Consider the following 25,684-nt stretch of genomic DNA (forward strand, 5'->3'; position numbering starts at 1 on the left):
TAAATAAAAATCAATTAAAACGAACTTGGATTACATAACTTAACTGCTGCAGTTCTTATTAATCGTAATTTTGAAATTAAATACAGCGATTACTGAATATAGACAGTAAATGGGGTTTTTTTTTTTATCGGTATCAGTTGTAACTGTTGTCTCAGTTAATAGATGCATTAGTATTTTCACGATACTTGTAAAACAAAGTAAATAAAGCGACGATTAACTATGTGGATAATTATTTGTGCTTCTACTTATGAGTTTAGGACGGTAGGATATCTGATTGCTAGTGTAGGTATATGATTAGTTTTTTAAACATTATAATTATCCAGTAACTATTTGTATAACTATGTTCGATATTAATATTGGTTAGTCAGTTATATATTTTATACATATTTAAATAGACCGGTAGTAATTAATAATATACATACCATAAATAAAAATAAATAAAAATAATGCTATAATAATAATAATAAAAAAGAGTTGTATTTATTCATAAAATATTTGTCGAGCCTTAATTACTAAATGCATGTTTGAAATTTGGATAACGCTATTTTAAAATGTTAAAAAACTTCTTGTATTCACTATGGCTCATCTTAAACATTTCTCATTTGAAAAAGTGACAGGCTGCATAAGATCCTTCCTTTCTGAAACATTCCCCCTTTTACGACTAAATAAAAATAGAAACATTTCGGGGATTATTAAAATTAACTTTCATATTAAATGTTAAAATAGTATAAGACATGGCGTGTAAAAATCAATGAGAATAAATCTACACTTGTAACTTTTACACTATGGAAAAATACCACTTCTAGTTTTTATTAACAAATTAACAAACTGACAGTTCCAACTAAAACCATAGTAACATTTTTTGGCTTAATTATGGATACAACTTTCACATGGGTACTCCATTTATACGGAAGAAGAATAATATTGAAATACAGCTTAACACTCCTTTGCCCCTTACTAAATAAATCTTAAAAAAATGAACATGATAACCAAATTTCACATATATAACATGTTACTTAAACCAATATGGTCATATGGAATTGAACACATTTAACCTTTATATGTATCCAACATATTCCGTATTGACACAGTTCTCCATACACTAAACGATACAGCCAAACACCACTGTAAAAGGTTCCGTAAGCATTTCCAAGAAGATCTTCATCTTCTTATTGTAGAAGTAAATCTAGCTCCTTACTCTCTCAAAATACCCACCCCACCGTCTAAAAAGAAACTGTTACAGAAATCTCTTAATATGATATTTTTATAATTATAATTTATAACTTATAAATATATAAATTATAGTAATATAATATAGTAAATATATTATATTATAACTTATAAATTTTGCCATTTTTATCTTTTTATGTCAATGGAGTTCCGTCAAAGGAAGACTTCTCCATATACATAACCCACCATTAATTAGATGTTCATGAAGTTAGTTTACCTAAGTACTATAATTTTTTTTTAAATCTATGTCGTTATTTTACAAGTTATTTGCAAGTAATTACAAGTCAATTTTTAGAATTTGCAAGTTCAATATTTCACCGTGAAACCAAAAAATTTAATGTTGGGCCAACTTCACACTTTGAAATAAGTTTAAAATCAAACAAAAGCTAATGATTATTGAAAATTTGCAAATAATTTAGGTGGTCATTTTAAACTTTTTAGCTTATGAAGTTAGTTCACCCAATTTGTTACAGAACTTCCATAAAGGTATCACACAAAAGATAATAGCAAGTATTTACAAGTCCATTTTTAAAATTCACAAGTGAACCGTGTGGCCAGTAAGAGCTTTTAAAGTTACGAAATCAGCCCACTCAAGTTGTCCTACAACTTTGTAAATGATGCAAACGATAGCTTTTAATTTTAAAGTATTCGAAAGTCCCTTCTAAAAATTTATAAATTATTTAGGTGACCACTAACTTTTGAAGTTGTGCAGTCGACGTAATGTTTTGACCTGAAACTTCGAAGTGGGCATCAAACAAAAGATAATGATTTTAGAAAATATTTACAATTTACTAAGTGACATCAGAAAATAACATTATACATCACCATATATCAATGTATATATTAGAATAACAAATAATTATACTAGTTATTTTATTTATTAGATAGACCAACTTTACAAATTCAAAAGTTTATTGTGACTACCTAGGTTACTTGCAAATTATGTTAATCATTAGCTTTCATTTGATTGTAAATCGATTTCAAAGTTCTTGATCAAACAGGTGGTCTATGTGAAGTTGACCTAACTTTAAATATTTTGGCTTCACGGTGAATGTTTTAACTTGCAAATACTAAAAATTGACTTGCAAATTTTTTTTTTTAGCTTTTACGAGTCATTTAGGCTCTTTGCTTCTAACACCAGTTTTCCCCAAACATCTCTTGCGTAGGCTAGATCTAAGTTTCCATTCCAATCCGGTTTTAACTCCTCTATATCTCTTCTAACTGCATCTAGCCATCTTTGCCTTGGGCGTCCCCTTGGTCTTTTCAGATCTATTTGATCCACCATAACCATCTTTATGAGGGACCCATCAGCTCTCCACGCATGCCCAGTCCAAGCAAGTCTTGAACTTCTTACGAACTGCACTATGTCCTCCTTTGAATATAGATTCTTCAGATTCTCATTTGACCTCCTTAGCCATTTTTGCTCCTTGTCCTCGAAAATAGGTCCATAAATTGTTCTCAAAATTTTTCTCTCAAAGACGAGTAGCTTTTTGTAGTCCCCTCCAGTTGTGGCCCATGTATTACAACCATAAGTAGCAATTGGTCTTAGATATGTTGTGTACAGTTTCTCTTTGGTTTTTCTAGGTAGTAACCTAGATTTAAACAATGGCAACATAGCAAAGTATGCTTTGTTAGCAGACTGTAGGCGTAGCTTGATTTCCTCGTGCGATATATGAATATCTTTGTTATACTCATGATGTTTTTCTAGGATCTGTCTTATAGCAAAAATATGATCTGTGGTTGATTTTCCCTTCCTAAAACCACATTGGTAGTTGCCAATAATTTCTTCTGCATATTTTTGTAATCTTCCTAGTAAGAGAGACGACAGAACTTTGTATCCTACATCCAGTAATGATATTCCTCTATAATTAACTACTTGTTTTGGGTCATTTTTTTTAAATATCGGGCAAATGATTGCCGTTTTCCACTCTTTTGGAATTTGTTCTTTTTGCCATATCAACAGGACTAATCTATATATCTTTCCTCTGAGTTGTTGACCGCCACTTTTTTAAAAATTCTCCGAATGTATTTGACTAGCAAATAATTTGCAAAGATTGACATAAATAAAAAAAAAATTGCAGTACTTAGGTAGATTTATGTATGCGGAGAAGTCTTCCATTGAAGGAATTCCATTGACACAAAAAGATATTATATATTATATAGCAAAATGCATAAGTTATAATATTTTATAATTATTATATTATATCATTATAAGAACTCATGATGATAAAAGATTTATATTAGCAAATGGAATTAATACTTTAGCTTGGGGACATTATTAAATATATATAAGTAGAAATAATTGTAATAACCATATTAATGATTTAATTAAAAATGATAACTTAAAAATAATTATAAATAAATAATGAAAAAAAAAAAATTAAATTGAAAAAATATTTTATTTATTTTATTATTTTTAAAATGCAAATGTTTTTATTTATATTATTTAAAACTGTTTTCAGAACTAGAGAAAACAATCACTATATTAGTTTCAAGTGAAATTTAGCATAAAATAATTTTAATATTTTAAAAAACTAAGTTATATGAAAAATGTTTAAAAAATTAAACTATGTAATATAATAATCAATCACAAAATTAGTTTTAAGTGAAATTTATTATAACTGTGTTGGGAATGATACTAATATACTACTGATATATATTTCATAAAATACTTCACGGTTTCGTTGTTTAGATACTTCATGTATCGATTTCCCATGTGCCTAATTTAATTAGGTAATTAATAGTTAAAGTAGTTTAATTGCCTTTGGTTGTTGTGAAAGTATGAAATTTTTCAGAAAATGGTTTTGTGCAAATTAACATTATTCGATAAATTACCAATTTTGTAACAAAATTGATTCGTGAAGAACTTTATTTTTGGTTGAGATGCATAGTTTTTATAGGCTATAAAACGAAACATTAATTTTTTGTAGAATCAAATCGCTATTGCAAACGATATGGAATTGAATCTTAAATGTATATTTGTTATCAAAATATAGAAACAACATTACATTACAGATAAAGTTATATACTTAAAATAAAAACTTAAAAGGTGTCGAAACCGATCGGTTTCTATAAAATCTTGCAAGTTTTTCACCGAAAACATTTTAAAGACTGTAATCTGCATTATGGTTGCAATATGTTGGTAAAAAGTAAACATTAAAGCATCCAAGTCCATTTAATATGTACAAACAAAATATACAACCCTTGAGTAAAACGTATATCCCGTACTATCTATGATGTCGGTGGTGTTGACGTTGTCATAAGCTATATGATGCATCATATTGGTATTCTTTGTTGACACAGTAAAATTTGGAGTTTTTTTATCGAAGTCTACTGCAGCGTAAAATTAATCCTAGTGAACTTTTAATACATTTAAGATAACAGCAGTACAATATTTAATCCGTTGTTGTACAATCCGCGTAAACACATCAATACCACAACGACTATGTTAAACATTTTAATTAATTCTATTAACAATCAATTCCGATAATTAATTCTGGAACCGAGTACACGAGTACATTGTGTAACATTATTCGTCCAACACTGCATTTATGCAGTGTGAAATTATATGTATACGTCTTTGCAACATGATAATATATTAACATTATTGTGTTGTCGTGCGCGTATTACGCGCCAACTCTTATCGACTACAACTACTATATGCTACGCGCGTAGTCGAACGGAGAAACAATTATACAATTTTTACCATATTGCGTGGTTATCATCGGAAAACAATAAAAAAGGTTAACATTTCATTGACCACTACAAGCGATAATTATTGTATGTTTTATCGGAAACTTTGGAAAATGTTATATTATAGCGCATCACGAGTATTTTCGTCGCTACAGCCGTCTAATTAATTCCACGAGGGCACACATACACATACACACGCACAATTGCGCAGGTATGCGGTACGTCAACGAAATAAATGAATAATGGCTATATTAGCGCGTGTCGTCGATTTTACACGCGTATCAGTGGAATAAAGTACAATTAAATAATCAAAGGAAATGGGGGAGAAACTGTCAGATAATTTCGCCTGCATCGAAACAATGTATTTTTCACATTCAAGACGGCGTGTGATACGGAATTCGATGGCAGGTCATACCTATGCAACGAAATGGTACCCTATATACGAGCACATGATCGCTACTTTCGAGCTCACACAGTCGACAGTATGTATGCGCTTCAATTGTACGTAGCCGCAAGGCTTTTGGGATTTTGTACGGCCGGTATAGATGGGAGTCTCCTCAACGCGCTGTACGAGAGATTCAAAGGAGAATCGAAGCTACCCTCTCATTTCACTCCGGGTAAGGTTCGTGGGATTTCAATGTAGAGGAAGCGGTATGTGGTATGTGATAAACGATATTAATAGTAGTATGTACATGGTAAGAGTTCCAGACCAGTTTGTACTGTTTTCTGTTCGTCACTGCAGTTTACGGCGTAATATTGATCAGGGATGGGCAACTGGTGACCCACATACTTTTTTTCATCTGGCCCGTGATGCGTTTTCAAATTACTTCATAAAATTTTAGCATTTATCGGTACCTATTTCATTTCATCGCGTTTATCATAAAATGTAGATATATTTTTCTCTAGTATTGAACTGCAGCCAATTGATTAAATGTCTAAGTATAATAAATATATATATATATATATACATATCGGTATAGTTAACTTAGCTATAGGTATCGGGTACTGGTTATATTGTGTTGGTTCAGTTGTAAAATTAAGCCGTAAAAAATAAATGATAAAAGTCAATTTCAATGACCCTCTTTTATTTTTGCTCTCTTCGCTCTGGCCCACTAGATTATAAAGTTCTATAAATTGGACCTTTAATTACTTAGTTGCCCATCCCCAACATAGATGTTACACTATTAATAAGCAACCATTAAGCAAGTATAACAAACGCATTATAATTTAACGAATGATGATATTATGAATAATCGGTTAGAACACGAGGCGTTAAATGTATCAAATTTTTGCGCAACTCGTTGACGTTAGTGAGGATGTTATTCTAGAAATTATTCAGTTCAATAATCCGTAATCATTGTATTTTACATCTTAGTGAGGCATTGTGCCATTAAAGTTATAGATGATTTCTTTCACGTATAAAAAAAATATTGCAATAATATTTAAATGATTAATTCAATTTACAAGTCGCTATATAGACTTCATCATTATATTTTAGTTTAATTAATAATTTTAAAATATTCATATCGATTTTAATAAATGCAGCGTCCTCGTACATGATTACTCGCTTGTGTCTTAGTGTTTTAGTCTTTAATCATATTACTATAGTATACAGAAGAGCTCAATACTTATGAGTTTTTGTAAATGGAATTTTCCATTTCAGAGCCAATCTCAAGCAAATGTTATACACTTTTTAAACTCCCATCTCTTTGACTATAATTACTTTTATAAGGATCAATCATTTTTTTTTTCCAATGTATTTAGTCAATATCTTAAAATTTAATTTATTTCTATGCTGTATTTTATTTTCTATGTTAACTTTTAATATTCTTTACCAAGATTTACGCTAGATAGGTATATCTGTATATTAATTGATTGTTTTAATTATTACTTATGTCATTTTTTTCCATTAGGCTTGTCTGTTTTTTAATAAATAATTAGGCGTTTTACTATTTTTTTTATTATTATTATTAAAAATGTAATTGAGGAAGAACCAATAGGTAAAAGACTTTTAGAAAGACCCAGATTGAGATGGGAAGACTGTGTAAAAAAGGACTTAAAAACGTTAGAACCAGGAATCAGATGGAGAGAAGCTGCAGAGAACAGGGACCTATGGCAAGATTGTATTTAGTGGCATGGTCTAAAGGCCGAAACCAAATAGAATAAGAAAGAAAAATGTAATTATTTGATGAAAGCTATTTGATGAAATACGGTTGTAGATATGAGTTTATATATAATATTTACAATTTCAGAATTATTATAAAACAAATTTTGAGTTAATGTTATACTCGTGAATTTTCGTTCAATATTTCCATATTTATAAACGTTATTTGTATTTATATTTTTAATATGTATATATATATAAAAAAAAAATGAACATACGCTTTGGAGTACAGATTGTTAGTTATTAGTTCTCTACAGTTCAAAAATATCGATCGAGCCTTGTTTTAATGCAGTTACATGGATTATGCCCGTTTGCACAATTGTGTATTTATGGGGCTAGAGATCGCAGGGATTAATTTTTCTCTTGATTTGAGTTTATATATTTATTATGTAATATTATAAAATAAATTAGATTCGATATTGCTATGGTGATTTTAAATGACCTGCATGTAGATATAATTTATACTATAACCCATGGTAAATATTTTAATAACTGAACAAATAAAAGTCAACTACACAGTATCATATTGTTATTTTTTAGAAAATGTTAATAAATTCAATGTACATCTTTAGCGTTAGAATATAAATACATTAAATAAAAATTAATTAAATACATTCAATTTTATTAAGAAAATACAATACTTGCACATCAATGAAATTAAAACATTTGAAATGTTGTTAATAAAAATTAATTTTATTGGTTTTATAAAGAATATGGTGAATTTTTTTGTGACTTGAGTGAGAGCACTTTCTCTCAGGTTATTTATATGGTAATATAGACTTAAAGCATGAAGTGAAAAAATTTAGAAAATTAAAATAGCTAGTTGGGGAAAATGTAGTCAACAAACTTCTATTATATGAGTAAATGGGATGATCCGATGATAGTCATAAATGATTACTTCATACAATAATAATATAATATAATAGAATAATATATATAACCACTAAAATGTGTCCTACGAGGTCTTACCGGTATAAAGCGAAGGGGTAATTGAATTTTCATTGATCTCACTACTTCATAATATGTATAGTAAATATCTCGCGGGACATTTTGTTCTACGTTGTTTAATCAATTATTTATTTACAATAACAATACAAATTCGTATCTACTGTGTATTGTTTAATGAAATCCCTTGGGCTTTCGATTCTGAAACGTCCCTCTCACGTGCTCGTGAATACTGTCTAGCTTGCTAAAATCAGCGAAGTACGTTCCTATTTCTGTTAAATAGAACAAATCTCGCTGGCTGTCAGTATCTTAATATAATAAACATTATTGTTCCAAAATCAGCCATCTTTTCAGGGTTTTATGTCGGACGGGGAGAGAGCTGCATCATTTCAGTCGTAATCATAAATACACTTTATACTTACCTCGTTTTCAGTTATATCTCGGAAATGTCCATAGTTATCGCAGTTTAAACACAATAATGATTTATACATTTGAAGCTATTATTTGAGACTACGAGCCAGATATATTTTAACCATTTAAACCTATTAGTTTTTTTTTTTGTATTTTGAAGTTTATTTGTTTAATTTGGTAATGAGCAAATATATATTGAGTATCCATAAAATAAAAGCCATAATTGATACTTCTGATGATGATGGTCGTTGTACAGAAAGTAAAAACGATTGTGAAAAAGAATATCTGAGAAAAATATTTTTCCAAAAAGGGGTAAACAGTTATTTTCCACAGCATCAGGTTAAGTAATTTAAGAGCTCATTGATTATAATTTTGTTCGGTAGGAGGTAAGTGTGAGATGTGCAGTGAAAATAAATTTAGTCAATATCATTTGCTATGCTTATTTTTTCTTAACATTATTATTATATAGATTACATTTAAATAAAGTCTTGTCGCGTTATTATGACCGTATTATAGTTTTGAACATCACACTGAAATATAAAAAAATTATCATTTATTTTTTAATACTGTAATTTGATGGTCTCTGGGTAAAAGTCGATTATTGGTGAAAATGGTAATTTTTTATAGTATGAACTTTTTTTTAATTTTATAAAAATAGGTAAATCAGTTTGTCTCATTTTCATCAACACTATGAAGTTTTAACTATTTAAAAGTAATTTGAGATGAGAATAAAAATATTTGAGTAAAATTAACACAAGTATAGCTATTCCTTTTTGAACACTGTTAAAATTTGTTTATAAAAGAATAAGTTAACTTTAATCTAAGGAAATAATAATAAAGACTGATATTTTAAAAATATAGAATATTTTGCATGTATTTTGTTGAAATTGGTTTGAGTGTACCTTTTTTTTTCTTTAATGTAATGATATTTTAAAACGTATATAAAGTTTAGAATTACTCTCCTGAAAATTTTTCTTTACCTCTTTTACCTGGAGACTGTCGAATTATTAATAATATAATATTTGTTAAAGTTAAATTAAATATAATATATTAGTTTAGGATGGTTATTATTTTTTTAGTTAATATCATAATTAATAAACTTAATAGCTTATAATTTTATAAATGATTAATTTGTCACATAACATAAAGAAATAGAACAGTTATAACGAACTTCCATAGGGACTTTAATTACAACATTTTAAGTAGCCTTAAAATGGGTCTTATTTGTCCTGGTATTCTAATACATCAAAAATTACCTTTCATTATGAATTTAAAAATAAAAATATAAAAAAATAAAAAGCCATAATATAATGGCCGAAAAAAAATTTTTTTTCTTATACAATTTATAAATTAAATATTCATAGTAAGTATAAGTGATGTATAGAAATAGGTTGGTTAGTTGTGTTTGTGGGTGAAGAGGCCTTCCGTTGAAAGCACTTTGGTTTAGATAGGATAGCTAGTATATTTATTCAGTAAGTAGGTCATGGGACAATTTATGTATTAAAATATAAACACCTCATAAGGTCACCAAAAAATGTTGAGAGCCAGTAGTCCAAAAAATGTTTTACATAATATAATTATAAGCACCTATATAGGCTTGGTGTAAAATAACGTATTATTGTTTTTTAATTAATTACTACATAGGTTATAACCTAACATAGGTTATAGTATGTTAGACTACTAGTGTACATAAAAGCCGGGATTTCGGTTAAAAAATAAAAAGAGTATTCAATATCAAATTCATTTCTTAGGCATTTTTTTTATCTATTTGAACAGATATGTATCCGGAATTGAGTTCGCGGCTATATCAAGGAGATATTATGCTTCCCATTTCCAGAAATGCTATACTGTCAGACTATTATAAATGGCCGAAAGCAACTGTTCCGTATATAATTCATTATAACTTTAGTAAGTAAATCAAATGATCAAATATACAATTTAATTAGATTTAATAATGATATTTAATAAAACTATACAAAGAACAGATATAAATTGTTATAATACTATCATACAGTTTTTTTTTTTCTACGGAGTGACATTTTCCTTTACAATTTCACATTCAAAGCTTTTAGCATTTAATCAAAGTTATGCCCTGTTATAATTATATTTAAACGTACATAGTATGCATTCCATCATATGCTTTTAACATTTACTAACTAAAATACTGACAATGCAAATTTAATTATACCACCTTCTCACTTTATACATTTGTATGTCGCGGTCAATTGCTTTTTATCGAATCATCAGCGCAGCGACTTTGTTGGGTTATTTAAAAAGATTTTTTTTATTCAAAATACGTTTAGAGTAAAAATAATTTGAAGCCATTTTAATATTTTATTATAAATTTGACTATAAAACGATAATATTCAATCTTACTTTTCGTGTAAATTACTATAATGGAAATTTGTAATCGAGATGATTACAATAATGTAAGTGAATTATTTACGACAAATATTGATAATACTTTGGTACGGTTCTATGAAGTAAAATAAAAAAACGGGAATAGGAATCTAATTACTTTTTTGATAACGTACGAATATGGTCAGCAGCATTTATCGAAATGCATTTAACTTGATTAATACATATCCGCGTTACATAAAAAATTTAGTAAGATTGATTTTATCCGGACATGATCGGTAGACGTGTTCTTCCGTACGAGTAGTATTACTTTTCTGTTCAAAAAATAAAAAACAGCAATAGCAACAAGGCTACCGATCGCATGTCGAAAAAAAATACCCAATCGTCAGTTACCGTGTATACTAAAGTTAGCGGAGTTAGTACAGTGGCTAAGCTGTTTATGATCGTTTGAAGATCAAAAAAAAAAAAAAATGTAAAAATGTTATCTATCACGACGGATCATCATCATTAACTGTTCGTTTGGCGACCTGTACAGCGATGGACGAACGGTCACGGATCCGGATGGCTATGGACGCGATTGAGTCCAAGACTTGTTTGAGGTTCGTCGACAAGAACGACGGCTCGTCCGCCAGGGCCCTGCAGGATCTCGGACACGCCGAGCACCTGTATATAGTGCGCGAGCACAACAAGGGATGCTATGCCATGATAGGTTACCACCGGGACATGGGGTCGCCGCACATGATGAATCTGGAAGCGCCCTCGTGCATCGCCTACCAGGGCACTGTGCAGCACGAGTTGCTTCACGTTGTGGGGCTGCTGCACGAACAGGCGCGAAACGACCGCGACAAAGCGGTGACGATCTATTGGGAGAACATCGACAAGGGTAAGAGTGTTTCGTCCGTAACGGCGCACGCGAATGGGACGAGGGGTGTGGAGGGGGGGGTCAAGGGACGAGAAGAAAACAAATCAATCTCCTTTTTTCCGTGTCCTCGCAGCGTACTGGCCAGATTTTAACAAGGTGCCCGACAACGTTACATCTTCGTTCGGACTGCCTTACGACTACACCAGTGTGATGCATTACCCGCGTTTCGCGTTTTCGAAAAATGGCAAAGAAACCATCGTGGCAAAGGTAAGTTGTTGTGCACTAACCACTACTCCGTCGTAGTACTAGACGTAGTTTTCAAGCTTTTGAGTTGCAGGTATTTTAGGATAAAAAAAATATTTGTAAAATAAATGTCGTTCACGACAGAAAAAAAAAAAAACGAAAAACTTTTTTATTTTTTTCCTAGTTATAATAATTTTAAAAATTGAAGAAAAGTAGATTACATACTATTAGTTCAAAAATTGCTATAAATGTTGAGATTGTTAGCTTTGAATGGTGGCATAGCTAAGCTTCGCCGTAAAATTGTCGCTATTGTCACAACGCAATTCCTGCAAAGCATTCCAACGTAAGACCTTAATCTTTATTTTAGTACCACACACGGTTAATTGTAAACGTCAATATAATATAACAATATAACGTTATTTTGGTGTGGATTTAAAACTAAGCCATGGTCCAATTACTTACGCAACCAATTATTTACATTTTCAATTAAAATGGTTATCAAACGTATTTTATTATTATTATTTTTTTTTTCAAATAATTCATCAAAGATTTATTTTAATTTTAAAAATATTTTAGTAATTATAATTATAAAAATTTGGAAACAAAATTATTGATGTTGTGCTATATATTTTCGTGCTCCAGAAGTGTTTTTGAATATAAATAATAATAACCATTCATTAGTTAATTCATTAGTCTAAATGAAAAATTGTAGAATGTATAAGATCCGGTTACAACTCTGGATATGACAAATATATAAATTATTTGTATGTTATTTAAATAAAATTATTTGAAAATACCAAAAAAGCATTTTAAATAGCTTAAATATGGTAATTAAAAAAAAAAAAAATTGAAATCTGTCTAACTGAAATGAGACTTATTAAACTCAAAATATGTATTTAATAATTTACTGAAAGAATTAGTCACTTTAAATCTTAAACATGAAAAATAATCATGAATTACGGGTTTAAATAATAATATTATAATAATCAAATTAACGAGATACATACGATTTTAAAATATAAAATAAAGAGCTACATCCACCAAAGTTAATTTCATCAGCATAGATTGTAATGAAATATTTTTCACTTTAGTAGGTACCGAATAAAAGTTTATTTTTCTATGTTTCGAATGGGTGTTGGGTCAAGTTTTGAAACAGAAGTTGGTTTTACTAATAAATCTAAAATGAGAACAATTATTATATAAACAGTAAACTAAGCGGTTTCATAAAACTTCATGCATCTAGAAAAATGTTATCAAATGTTAAACTTAACTTAGATTGATGTTAAGCTCTAAAATCTAATTAACAAACACTTAAATAAGATTGCACATATCTGTTTTATATGTTCACTGAAATGCAATGGAAGTCCATTTTAAATTAATAAAATTTATTACTAATTATATAATTACACATAATTGAAGTTTTTATCTACAAATGTGCAAAACATAAAATGCTAGATGTAAATTTACAAGTATGTAATTGAAACATATGTATGTTCTATTCTTACTATTTCCAAAAATTTTAAAACAATCTTAAGAAAACATGATTTTTTTTGTTGCGTTGAATGTCTTTCCACTGCTGATTTCAAAATTAAGATTTTTTTTTTTTTTTTTTTTTTTTATTTGTTTTATTACACAATCTGTAAATATATTATTTTTACAATAAGTGTAAGTGTTGTAGTAGATTTATATAAGAAGACTGGAGACTTGAGCGAAGAACCCATCCAGTGATGGGACTTCTTTGAAGTTAAGATTTAATATTTTAATTAAAAAAAAAAATTCTTATTCTTTTAGACCGGCTATATTTTTTTTTTTTGAATATTACTTATAATTACGTTGTAAATCTTTTATTTATTAAAATGCTAGGCAGTGTGAATAAATTAATAATACTACTTGCATTTGTATTATAATAAGTAATTCATTATTATATTTTATAATATAGTCATTGAATTTCCCATTTAAATATTTATTATAATAAATAAAATTAATTTTAATATATGATTGTTTTCAAGTATGACTCAAGTATGGCATTGGGACAAAGAAATGGAGCTACGGTTAATGACTTGCGAAAAGTTAACGCTATGTACAATTGTAACGGAGCCAGTACAACACCGAACATCAATACTAATGTTAATTCAGGTGAATACCAAGGTAATTCATTTAATATATTTTAGTTTAGAAACAAATGACATACATATTATACTTACATTTATTCGAGCGATTAAGTTAGATGATAAGTTTTTAATATTGTGCTTATATAACGATTATAATTTAAATATTCGTACATAATCTTTGTGTATAAGGAACATAGATAACCTATTGATTATGACTAAATAATTTATTTTTAAAAAGTGATCCTTGGTCATATGTGTATAAATTACTTAAAACAATTAACTTATTAATTAACCTATATTTTAAAATGTATTATATTGTAATCAGAAATCTTATAAAATATACTTTATCCGTGTACAGTTTTTCTGTAAAAATATAAGTTTTTTGTGAAAATTGTACTACGTATTGACTTAGTTTGATTTGTGTACCATTATTTAAAACAAATACATCAATATATTTTATCAACACAATTTAAATATTTCGATATTTGATTATATGTACATTTAACTTAGATCATTGAATAATTAGAATTGTTACGGGTCCGTGAATTTAAACTTATAATAAGACTTTGCAAAGGGAACATTGTGCGTTTGGCTAGAATAATTGTGCCAGTATCACAAACGAAATCGATCCGATCTACATTATAGTATATAGAAATATATATTAAATAAATACTAGATAATAATCTAGTATTTATAAAAAAAAAATATAAAATAATTACAGTTAAAACCAATCACAAAACGCCTTTGTCTAATCTATTAATTTTGTTTAATGTAATCAATTCAGCCTTCTCTTCTAAGTTTGTACTCGTTTGTTTGCTACTCAGGGTTTGATATTGACGTAAATACGTAACAATAATCATTATTGTCGTATTTAAAAGATAATAATTTTTGAAAGGATTAATCTGGCATCGTTCTCCTATGCGTCATCGTTGTGATAACGTGCGACGAGTATAGTCTCACCGTAGTACACTTTTTAAGAAATTTTAAGAAATTTCGGGTGACAAGCCATTTTCTTCTCAAAATAGTCAATGTATATTAAGAGCACGATGGTATTTCACATTCACATCGTATATTAATTAAAAATTAATCTTAATGCTGATAGAAATAGTAAATATTGATGATATATTTTATTATGCACAAACGTATCTATTGTACTTCACCTAATTATTTTTTTTTACAAAATTCAAAATTTCAATCTTCTTTTGACAGTTAATTGGGTTTTACCCATTATTTCAAAATACTATTAACTAGACGAAAAAATATTTTTATTGGGCAACATTTGTGTCGTCTAGCTCAGCGATTCTTAACCGGGGGGGGGGGGGGGTCAAGACTAGGGTTGCCAACCATCCCGCGTGAGGTGGGACGTTCCGTTTCCAGGGCTCAAATAATGCGTCCTGCGATGCGTATCCGCAGGACACTAATTGTCTCGCTTTTGGTAATTCTGTATAATTATTTTTATATAGAAGCCTTACATTCTTATTGTGCGCATTTAAAACTATTTTCCATTCGAAATTCTTTCAGAGTCGATTGCACGTACCGGTTTAATCAAAAATTGATAGTATTTATAGATTCAATTCAGTAATCAGTACACAAGCACTCTTTCAAAAAGAAAAAAAATAATTGTCTTATGATAGGGTACTCAATGAACCCTATTTATTTGGGCAAAGTGCTTTATTTACTAATTTGTGCAAAAAAAAAAACTTTTAATGATTACTTTAAAATAGCGATTATTCTGTTAATTTTACATGAATATTTCAAATTTTAAATAAAACTGATAAAAATTATTAAAATCGTTTTCTCTTGTTTCTATAAATTTGTAAGCATGTCCTGCTTTTTTTTTGTCAAGTCCCGCATATAAATATCTGGTTTCCTGCTTATCTGTAAATAAGAGTTGGTAACCCTAGTCACGACCCCCTTGGGGGTCACCAACAATTTTTTTAGGGTCACATCATGTAAAAAAAAATTATTTCAAATCAACAGCAGCAAAAGAGTCATTAAATTTAAAAAATATTAAAATTTACATCATTTTTATTGTTTTTTTTTCTATTAATTTACGCTAATCGAATTTTATAATAAACCTTTTTTTTGTAAAATGTATACACAAATAAATACAATAATAACAGTTTGTACGATTTTTCAATGCATACATTACAAAAGGGTCGTTAGAGATATTGGTAACATTATAGGGGGTCGCGAACTCAAAAAGGTTGAGAATCACTGGTTTAGTTGACTAGTTTAAAAAATGCACTGCTCAACTTTCCATCTCAGCGTAATGAATTACTTATCCGACGGCTGTAGAAAGAAACTATGTATTAGTCGACAACAAATCAAAACTTTCCACAGGTATGGTATGCATAGTTACAAGAAAAGTTTCTGACGGTTAGGAACTCTTTGATTACAACAGTGCGGTCGCTGTCCGCTTCACGCAATCAACGTAACTAACTTGAAATAAATTGAAATATTATAGCAAATAACCAAATTTTAATCGTTAATTTATCGTTTAAGTATTTTACATGTACGGTCGCTAAATCGAATATATGTCAGTCAAGTTTTGAACGTAATCATTTAAAAATGATTACCTGTTAATTTAATTCGCCTGGGGGTAATCTAATGTCAACTGGTTTATTGTGACGTGTGTGTAGGCGGAAAATAAATACTATTGCAGCCAAATAAAGATTTAATAAATATTTCATAACAACGCTTTAGGATTCATTTAATGTTCATCATAAGTCCTAAACAGTCGGGTTAAGTAGGTGTTTAGAATGGTAAAATTAAAATAAACACACGACCAATATTGAATAGAGATTAAAATATATATACCACGTATGTATTAAAAACAAAAGAAAAAATTGGATATAGTTTCAAATATTGTTCTTATTGATTGTAATTTATTTACATTACAAGTCCAAATATTTAAGAGATTGAAGTAAAACATAGGATACAATTAATAAAAACCAACATAAAAGTGTTATATGTCCATCAATACGATTCAAACTACCTACAGATAGGTGATAACATTTTTCCGTAGACAGCTGTTTTGAATTTCGAGTTACAGATGTCTGACCATATGTCAAATACCTGATTTTATGTGTCAAAACAATTACGGCTACTCAAAAGTCAAATTATTATTTTGTTAAAATAATACATTCTAATTAAATCTTATAACTGTAATAAGTAACATAAATTGAGTATTAAGTTCACAATAATTTAATTTTAATACTAAATTTTTACAATTTATAAAAGAAATAAAAAATTAATGATAGTGGACTAGAATTAAAATTTCTAGTATTTGTAAAGGGTATTTACTGTATAACTTTATAAAATGTGTGTTACAAATGTGTATCCTCAATTAAAAATTTGAATCAATAATTTTAGTCAACTAAAAAATAAAAAAAAAATTTTAAGAAATTGAAAAAAAATCAAATTTTAGACTAAGCTAAGATAATTAAAATTTTTGATTTATAAAATTAATATAATATTATAGAATGTATTATAATCTAAAATAAAATAAATACAACTTGTGTCGCAACACTGGTAGCAGTATTTAGTTTTATTTATTTTTATTTATGCAATTATGCTAAAAATAATTATTTGAAAACGATTGCTCTTGATTATATGCACGAAATGTAAAATTATAATTACAGTAGGTACCACCCACATCACTTGCCCTCATGATTCATATTTATTAAAAATAGAACCTAGGTAGTTATTTACGTGTAAAAAATTCATTTCATCTATATTACTATTATATACAGGGTGATCAATTAATTAAGCGGTGGATTACTTTTATTTTATTAGTCAATTTTTGTGTTTTATTTTTACTAGAATTTTTGATACTTATTAACATACGGGTTATGATTATATTATAAGTAAATAAAATAAATTTTACCATTTTCAATCTTAATGATTTTCTAAATTAAACTATTTTATTGCCTTGAAGATAGTATCATGAAAAATAAAATACAAAACTCTTATGTTCCACTAAATATTTCATTGAAATAACGAGAAATTAACAATCATTATATTACACTTTTGTAAATAAATATAATTGTAGTATAAATGTATTATTTTATACTTCACAAGATTCAAGAATAAATTCAATATATAGTATAAACGAAACTGGAACAGGTGAAATTTACCTAATGTACTTAATATTGTTTACTGACTTGATACATAAGCAATTTGGTAAAAGACAATTTCATTTCAAACGTTCGTTATTCATATGCTATTAAAAAAATACAATTCATTTTTAATTTTGTATAATACATGTATAAGTAAAACATAGGTAATATAAATTAAGAAATTAAATATATATATATATTTTAAAATGCTATTAGGTATATCGGTTCAATTTAATATTTTTGTCAGTGCTCAGTTATAAGTTAAGTCACTATAATTTAAGATTTAGTGACCGAAGAATAGCTTAATCAAAAGCGATCGTTGAGAAACCAATTAACTATTCTGCCGCTCCATGCCTCTAAAAGGTAAATATGTAGTAAAAAATGAATAGAATAAGTTATCAACTATGATTACGTATATGGAAGTTCTATTTGACATGGCGGTATGTAAAAAATATGGCAAATTGTAAAACAGAATGGTTGACCGTATTAAATACTTTTTGTAGTTAACATTATAAATCGTTTACCCTTTGGTCATAATAAAAACTAATTATTCATTGAGGGAAAAGTACTTGTGTAGTTTAATGGAAGAATGATAAAACAATTAAGAAATTCCAGTTCACATAAAAATTTATTTATTTTACGGTTTCAATAGTCCGCTTAGATTTTTTGACTTTTAGTGTATATGTGTGTAAATTTATCTAATTTTTGAAAAACAAATAACTAAATATTTTGAAAATATGTAATAGATCATACGCACATTTTTTTAAAATCAATAATCTAAATATAAAGAATATCGTTTCTACGAATATTTTATACTCGTACGTATTACAAATTATATGATTAAAAAAAAAAAAATCGCGATTTCATTGACTATATATTACACAGAACGCTGATAGAACTCTTAGTTAACATACAGTATCCCGTTTTGTATTAAATCTTTATTTTAATTAATCTATATTAAAATTAAATTTTCAATAGTTGACTATTTAACATAACGTACTTTCAATTTGCAAAGTTGTGAGTGAAGTAAATATTTAGTGTTAAATAATAACTTGTGTAATAAATTAATCAGAAAATTGTAGTTACTCGAATAATTTGACAGTAGGTACTTGTAACATTAGTATAAAAAAATGTTGGTACTATTTTCTTATCCATAATCAATCTGTACAATTGTTAAAAAACTAACTGAAACGTCCAATTCATATAAACGTACAGCTTTTCTGCGTATTATTAATGTAATAATCATCGTACAATAAAATAAATTTCGCTAATTAATTATTCGTTATTACTTATTTTGTTGTAAACAAATGTTTACATGTTTTTCTTTTAAGGGTAAGGATTATGTAGGAAATTAAATTTTGTACTTAAATTGTGATCTTCCTTTTTTTATCTAAATTTTTATTGGTTTACAGTCCATCTAATTTATATTAGTCATACAATTATTACTGTATTTTTACTTAATTTTTATAGTAATTTTTATATGCGGATAACAAAAAGTTATTTTATAAATATTAGATACCTAGGTGATACTGCAGCTATCCACTTCATGGTAAATATAATTAATATTAATATCAATATTTTTATACAAATGGTTGAAATAATTTACTATAGTATGATTTTATTATTATTATTATTATAATAATTATTAGACTACTACATTTTTAACTATCAAATATAAATTAAAATATATAATGTTGATACATTAATTTACCATTTAAAAATTAAAATTTAATCATATTTAGTACATGGAGGAAATATTCGGCCAGCTCTAATTTCGCCACCGTACCCGAATTTATTTTTTGAGTAACTTAGTTAACAAATTACATACCAGATAATTATTTCTTATATATTTATATACAATTACATAATCATATAATCAAATAAGCATATAAAACTATATAAAAAATTTTTTATATTAGTTTAAACTATTCATTGTATTTAAATAAATAACTAATATTTTCCAAAAGTAATCAATCCATTTTATCTGTGAAAGATCGTTTGTCACTCGGTTCTTAAGACACCAAATTCTTTGTTATCACTGTAGCGACACTATTTATTCATTTATATAACTATCGGGGATTTATCAATTGATAACTTCAGAACTCAGATAGTATAGTACTATAAAAGATAATTTCAAATTATAAATATTGCACTGTGGTGTCTATTTATCACTTTTAAAATCATAAATTTACAACCATATTTCAAAATAAAAAAATAATTTGAGAATTATGTTGTGAAATGGCACAGCGGCAAAATGAAACGGCGACGAAACGGGATATGACCAACTATTCAGGCTCGTGCGCAGGAATTCATAATGGGGTGCGGGAGGATTTTTAAAAAAGGTACAACTATGTACATCATTACTAATTATTAATTAATAATATTATATATTTATATTTATTATTCATGTTGTAGGTATGTTGAAAATGTTTTTTTTTTATTAATAATATAAAATATAAATCATTGTTGTAATAAATTTACCTAACAAGGGGTAGAAAAAAATTCATTCAATGCTTGGTTGATGTTTACGTTTATATCGTGATGACGATAACAATGAACATTGATAAATAGTAAACGTAAAGACAACACTATAATAGTAATGTTATGCAAAAATACAAATAAGATTACAAAATATTTATTATAATCGATCGAAAATGAAAAAACACGATTTCTATTTTTTCAGTAATAAGAGAAAGGGGTTACACCCTTAAAATCTTCCTTTCCCTTGTGTATGGGCCTATAACCACTATTATCATGAATCGTTTTTAATAGTGCTAGGTCAGTATCCAATTGGCTAAAATTGGAAATTTATAAAATATAAATTATGTCACTACACTATGTAATTCACTAGGTACTTATTTATAACTTCTATTAAATACCTACATTTTTATTATTATTTAAAATAGTTTTTCATGTAATAGATTTTTATTGTTCTTCTTAAAGCTGATGAATTATAATTGTTACCAATTTTATTTGTGGATATCAAGTTTAATTTATGATGTAATTTTTTACATTTTAATTTCATAATAATTCTTATTTACTTAGCAATTCATTTTCATGAGCATTTTGTTAATTTAATACACTTTAATTATTAAAACTGTGATAATTTTTTATTTAATATAAATTATAAAAATGATAATAAGTCAATATAGTCAATAATTCAGCTTATCATTCGGCATAACCAATTATTCTAAAATACATACTATTTTTATATTTTTGATAATTTTAATTTTTGGCATCATTTAGTGAATTTCAAAATCATTTAGGCAAATGGCCAGTGAGGCCTATAGGAATTCCGAGGTCATAACCTAAATAGGAGTCATTTATCTTTAACCTATTTAAAAGTTCTGAATAATAATTACTGTACCATCGTTTTCCAAGCTATGTAAGATTATTGTTCATTAATCAATACAACTTATTATTCTTCGGACTAAAATCACAAAAACTTAATAGTTTATACATACATTTAGCAAAATCAAAGCGTTCAATTTTAAAACAGTACAATAATGCTGCAGTATGTTTATCACATGCACATTATGTTGTATTCAAAATTCGCTTCTATTGATAAAACGGCAGGTACATATTTCAACACGTATTGGAATTAGGAAAAATATTTATTTTTTAGTTTGAAATAATATTTATGGAGTAATTATACTCATTTAGTAGACATATAAAATATAAGAAAATTAAAATACTAAACCATATTAATGTAATGTAATGTAAACAAGACAATTTTTAATATATTACAATTTAACTATTTGCTACTTAATCATTACGACATTAATTCTGTTTAATTTCAATATTGTATTACCTAATATATTCTTTTAAATTATTATTACTAAATTGAATTATTATTATATTATTATTGCACATTATATTATACAAAAATTACAACAACGATTATATGTCTACAACGAGAGAAAGATGGCGACAGATAATCAAATTCGACGGTTAAAGAAAAACGTTTATGCTTATAGTTATTATAGATTATGTTTTATATTAAACGTATATTTGATATAACTGAATTATTTGAAAAAAAATGAGTTTATTTTTGTTTATACGAATCATGTATATGGACTTTTTTTCATAGAAAGATTTTTTTTTATTTTTCTTAGTAACATTAGACTTGATAAATCAGCTTCATAATGTTTCTTGTTCCAATCTATACATTTTGAGAACATATCGTGTTATATTTGATGACATATGCATGATAATGACTAATTTTTCTCCCCAGGGGTATTTTGATCCTCCTTATATTCTTCTTTTATAGAATATTATTTATTTGGCATGCAATATGATTTTTATTTTCAAAATCTAGGCAGCAAAACAGTTTAAGAGTATAAATGATTGCAAATTAAAAACTATTAAAAACCTTTTTTATCAATATTACATAAATATTTCAGAAATAATTCTCATACAAATATTTAAGTAAGGGTTAACAAACCTATAAGAAGTGTAGTCATAAGTTATTATGTTTACAGATAATAATTTAAAATGTACGTACAATGTACAGGTAAAAGTAAATATTTTTATTTTTTAGAAAACTAATAGTCATAAAAACAGTTTTCACATTTGAATAAAACCAAATGTTTCAAAAGAAAACCAATTATTATTGTTTTATACATTCAGATATTAGTTATAGAGATTAAAAGGAAAAATGAAAAAAAAAAAAGAAGAAAAATTGAAATCTGACAAATATTTTAACACTATACATGACGCTTATAATATGAACAGTTGTAATAATATTAGCAATAATACAGGTAAGTGGTATCTTATTTATAAACAAGCTTTCAATTTTTAAATATTATTTTTAAGTTTCAACAATGTAAATGTTGGAAACTGTTACAAATTCAATGAGTACATTATTTTAAATTTATTTGGATCAATTATTGTTTCCCTATACGATTAATAGGTGTCAGTTTTATTAAAAATACTAATGAAAAAAAATGATTACTAAAATAAAGTTTACCTTTATAAGTCTATATAATACTCACAAGTATTATAAAATTATATTATTATTTTTTTTTTCATTGGCATTACAACTCTTCAAGAGTTTTTGCCGTCACCGACACTATCTTCCACTCCTCTGGATTTTAGAATAATAATAATTAATAATAGGTAGTAGTAGTAGTATAGTTGCAATATATTAAATATCAATTGATCTGTCTGCCTTCAGTCGTACCTCGGCTATACATAATATTAATAACAATAATAAAAATAAAACTAATAATATGATCTTACTTTCGTTTTTATCTTTTCTACTAATACATGTTATGATCGCTGTGTAGGATAAACAATAAATTATTTAAACGATCTTCGTTAGTTAAAGGTGGTTGCGAGAAAGGTAGATATTTAAAATAATAAAATACTTATGTTTAAAACTTGTAAAAAGTTATAATGATTCATTACTTAATAAAAATGACAAACCATTTAATATAGCTTACTGCTATTTAAAAAAACAAACAATTTAAACTTGGTAAAACTATGTACTGGTTGCGATTTAGCTTAAACAGAGTTCACGACGAGCAATAGTTTATAAAAATGGTAAATAATCAGCCTAGCACTTACTAACTCCTAACTACCTTCTAACTTGCACTAAATGCCATTATCGTATTTATACGAGAACTTCCAGTGTTGAATGGTGGAGATGTATAATAATAATGACTTAATACGTTATTTGCAAATTTTAGAAAATAAAATTAGATAAAATAATATACTTTATTATGCAAATTAGTACATTAATCAAAATGGACGAAAACATGTTACCTAACCCTTTTAACCTTCTAATTCTCAAAAATGTACGTCCTATTTTATGTGCAGCATATATTATTAAAATATATATTTTAGTACATTAAAATTACGTCTTAACTATACTAGTTGTATTTGGGTTTACTACAGATGCACACGGTGTAGACAATAATTATTATTCTATTGTTCGATACCGAATATCATATTGACCGGGCAATAGCAGTTCAGTGGTCTCGGGTTGCTCATTGACTATTAGTTATGACTTGGGTTCGGAAGTTGAAGACCTTAAAAACATAAAAAAATGACCTAAAAAAGATGCAAATATGACATAAAAATGACACAAAATGTCCTTAAAAAATTACATAAAAAAATTACAAATATTTGTTTTAAATTAATAAAAATACAACTTTTTAAATATTTTACTATAACATTCTATATAAATTTATCAAAACTTACAAATTACTCAAAATATGATACAAAAATGACAACAAATGTCCTTAAAATATGAAATAAAAAAATGACAAACATTTGTTTTATAAATTTATCAAAGTTTTCAAATTACTTAAAAATCATAATCATTGCATTGTACAATTAGAGCGTATTTGATATTATCAAAAGTAAATGAACGACGATTATCTGTTAATAAATATTCGTATTTGGAAAAACTTTTCTCCGCGTCCACTGAAGTGATTGGGAGACGCAGACGAGCACGAACCGGCGTTTTAATTTTAGTCATTTGGAAAAAATTACGAAAAAAATAATAAAATTTAGATATAAAAGGTATTATTTACTATAACATGACAATGACGAGACGACTGTAATCGACGAGAAAAAATCGGATACTAATCGAATATTAGGAAAAAATAATAAAATTTAGGTATAATAATATTCACTATAACAAGACAACGACGAATGTAATAGAGAGATAAAATCGGACAAATCTTAAGTTATCGGCATAACGTAGACCATTATAGACTAAGAAGTGAGTTAGTGTGAAATCAGTAAATATAACTAAAAATGTGTGAAAATGACCAAAAAATGTCAAAAAATAACTTAAAAAGTAACAAACACCAAAAAATTCTAAAAAATGCAAAATAAAATTAGTTTACGGATTCACATGATAAAGAAACACATTTGTGACCAGCAGAGCATCGTCTGAAGAGTTAAAAAAAAAAAAAATGCAAAATGCATCAACTTCTGAGCCTTAGTGAAAACCAATAAAAAAATGTAGAATATACATTTACGTATTATCCACCAGTGTGATACGTGTTTATATGATGAATATTCTTTTCTTTATATTAATTATAATTAATTAATATATATTAATTATTATCAATTATAACAAATAGTGAAGAAATCAAATTAATTGAAAAATCGACTACACTCCAATCGGATATGCATTTATGGCATAAAGAATTCGTTTAACTACGTCAAACTTTGGAACCATTTGTAAATTTCGGCCGGCGACGTCTAAAGCTAATACATTAACATCAATGTTGTATAAAACATTTTGCGGAAATGAGCATACGAGATATGGTATTGAGTGCAAGCCCTTTGTGAAGATACAGTTTCAAAAATTATCAGGGCTTAAAATTGAAGAATCTGGCCTTTCATTTATGAACAATTACCGTTTTTAGCAGCAAGTCCGGACGGACTATTAGATAATAACAGTAAAGCTGAAATAAAATGTCCATCTACAATTAAACAATTAACTCAAAAAGAAGCTATAGAAACTGGAAAATTAAAATTTGCAACTATTTGCAGTCAAGACAAATTACAATTAAAAAAATAAGTGACA

The 25,684-nt window shown here is 27.3% G+C and overlaps 1 protein-coding gene across 1 annotated transcript; it reads left to right on the forward strand.

Moving 5' to 3' along the window:
- The first annotated feature begins 5,306 nt into the window (after positions 1-5,306).
- Positions 5,307-14,263, forward strand: LOC112683279 (low choriolytic enzyme-like). Its single transcript, XM_025554216.1, has 5 exons — positions 5,307-5,540; positions 10,220-10,351; positions 11,337-11,684; positions 11,797-11,930; positions 13,916-14,263. The coding sequence occupies exons 1-5, from the start codon at positions 5,351-5,353 to the stop codon at positions 14,075-14,077; spliced, it is 966 nt and encodes a 321-aa protein (XP_025410001.1). The 5' UTR covers positions 5,307-5,350; the 3' UTR covers positions 14,078-14,263.
- Positions 14,264-25,684: the final 11,421 nt, after the last annotated feature.

This window comes from Sipha flava, unplaced genomic scaffold (genome assembly GCF_003268045.1).
Source record: "Sipha flava isolate LNK unplaced genomic scaffold, YSA_version1 222_pilon_pilon, whole genome shotgun sequence".
NCBI lineage: Eukaryota > Metazoa > Arthropoda > Insecta > Hemiptera > Aphididae > Sipha > Sipha flava.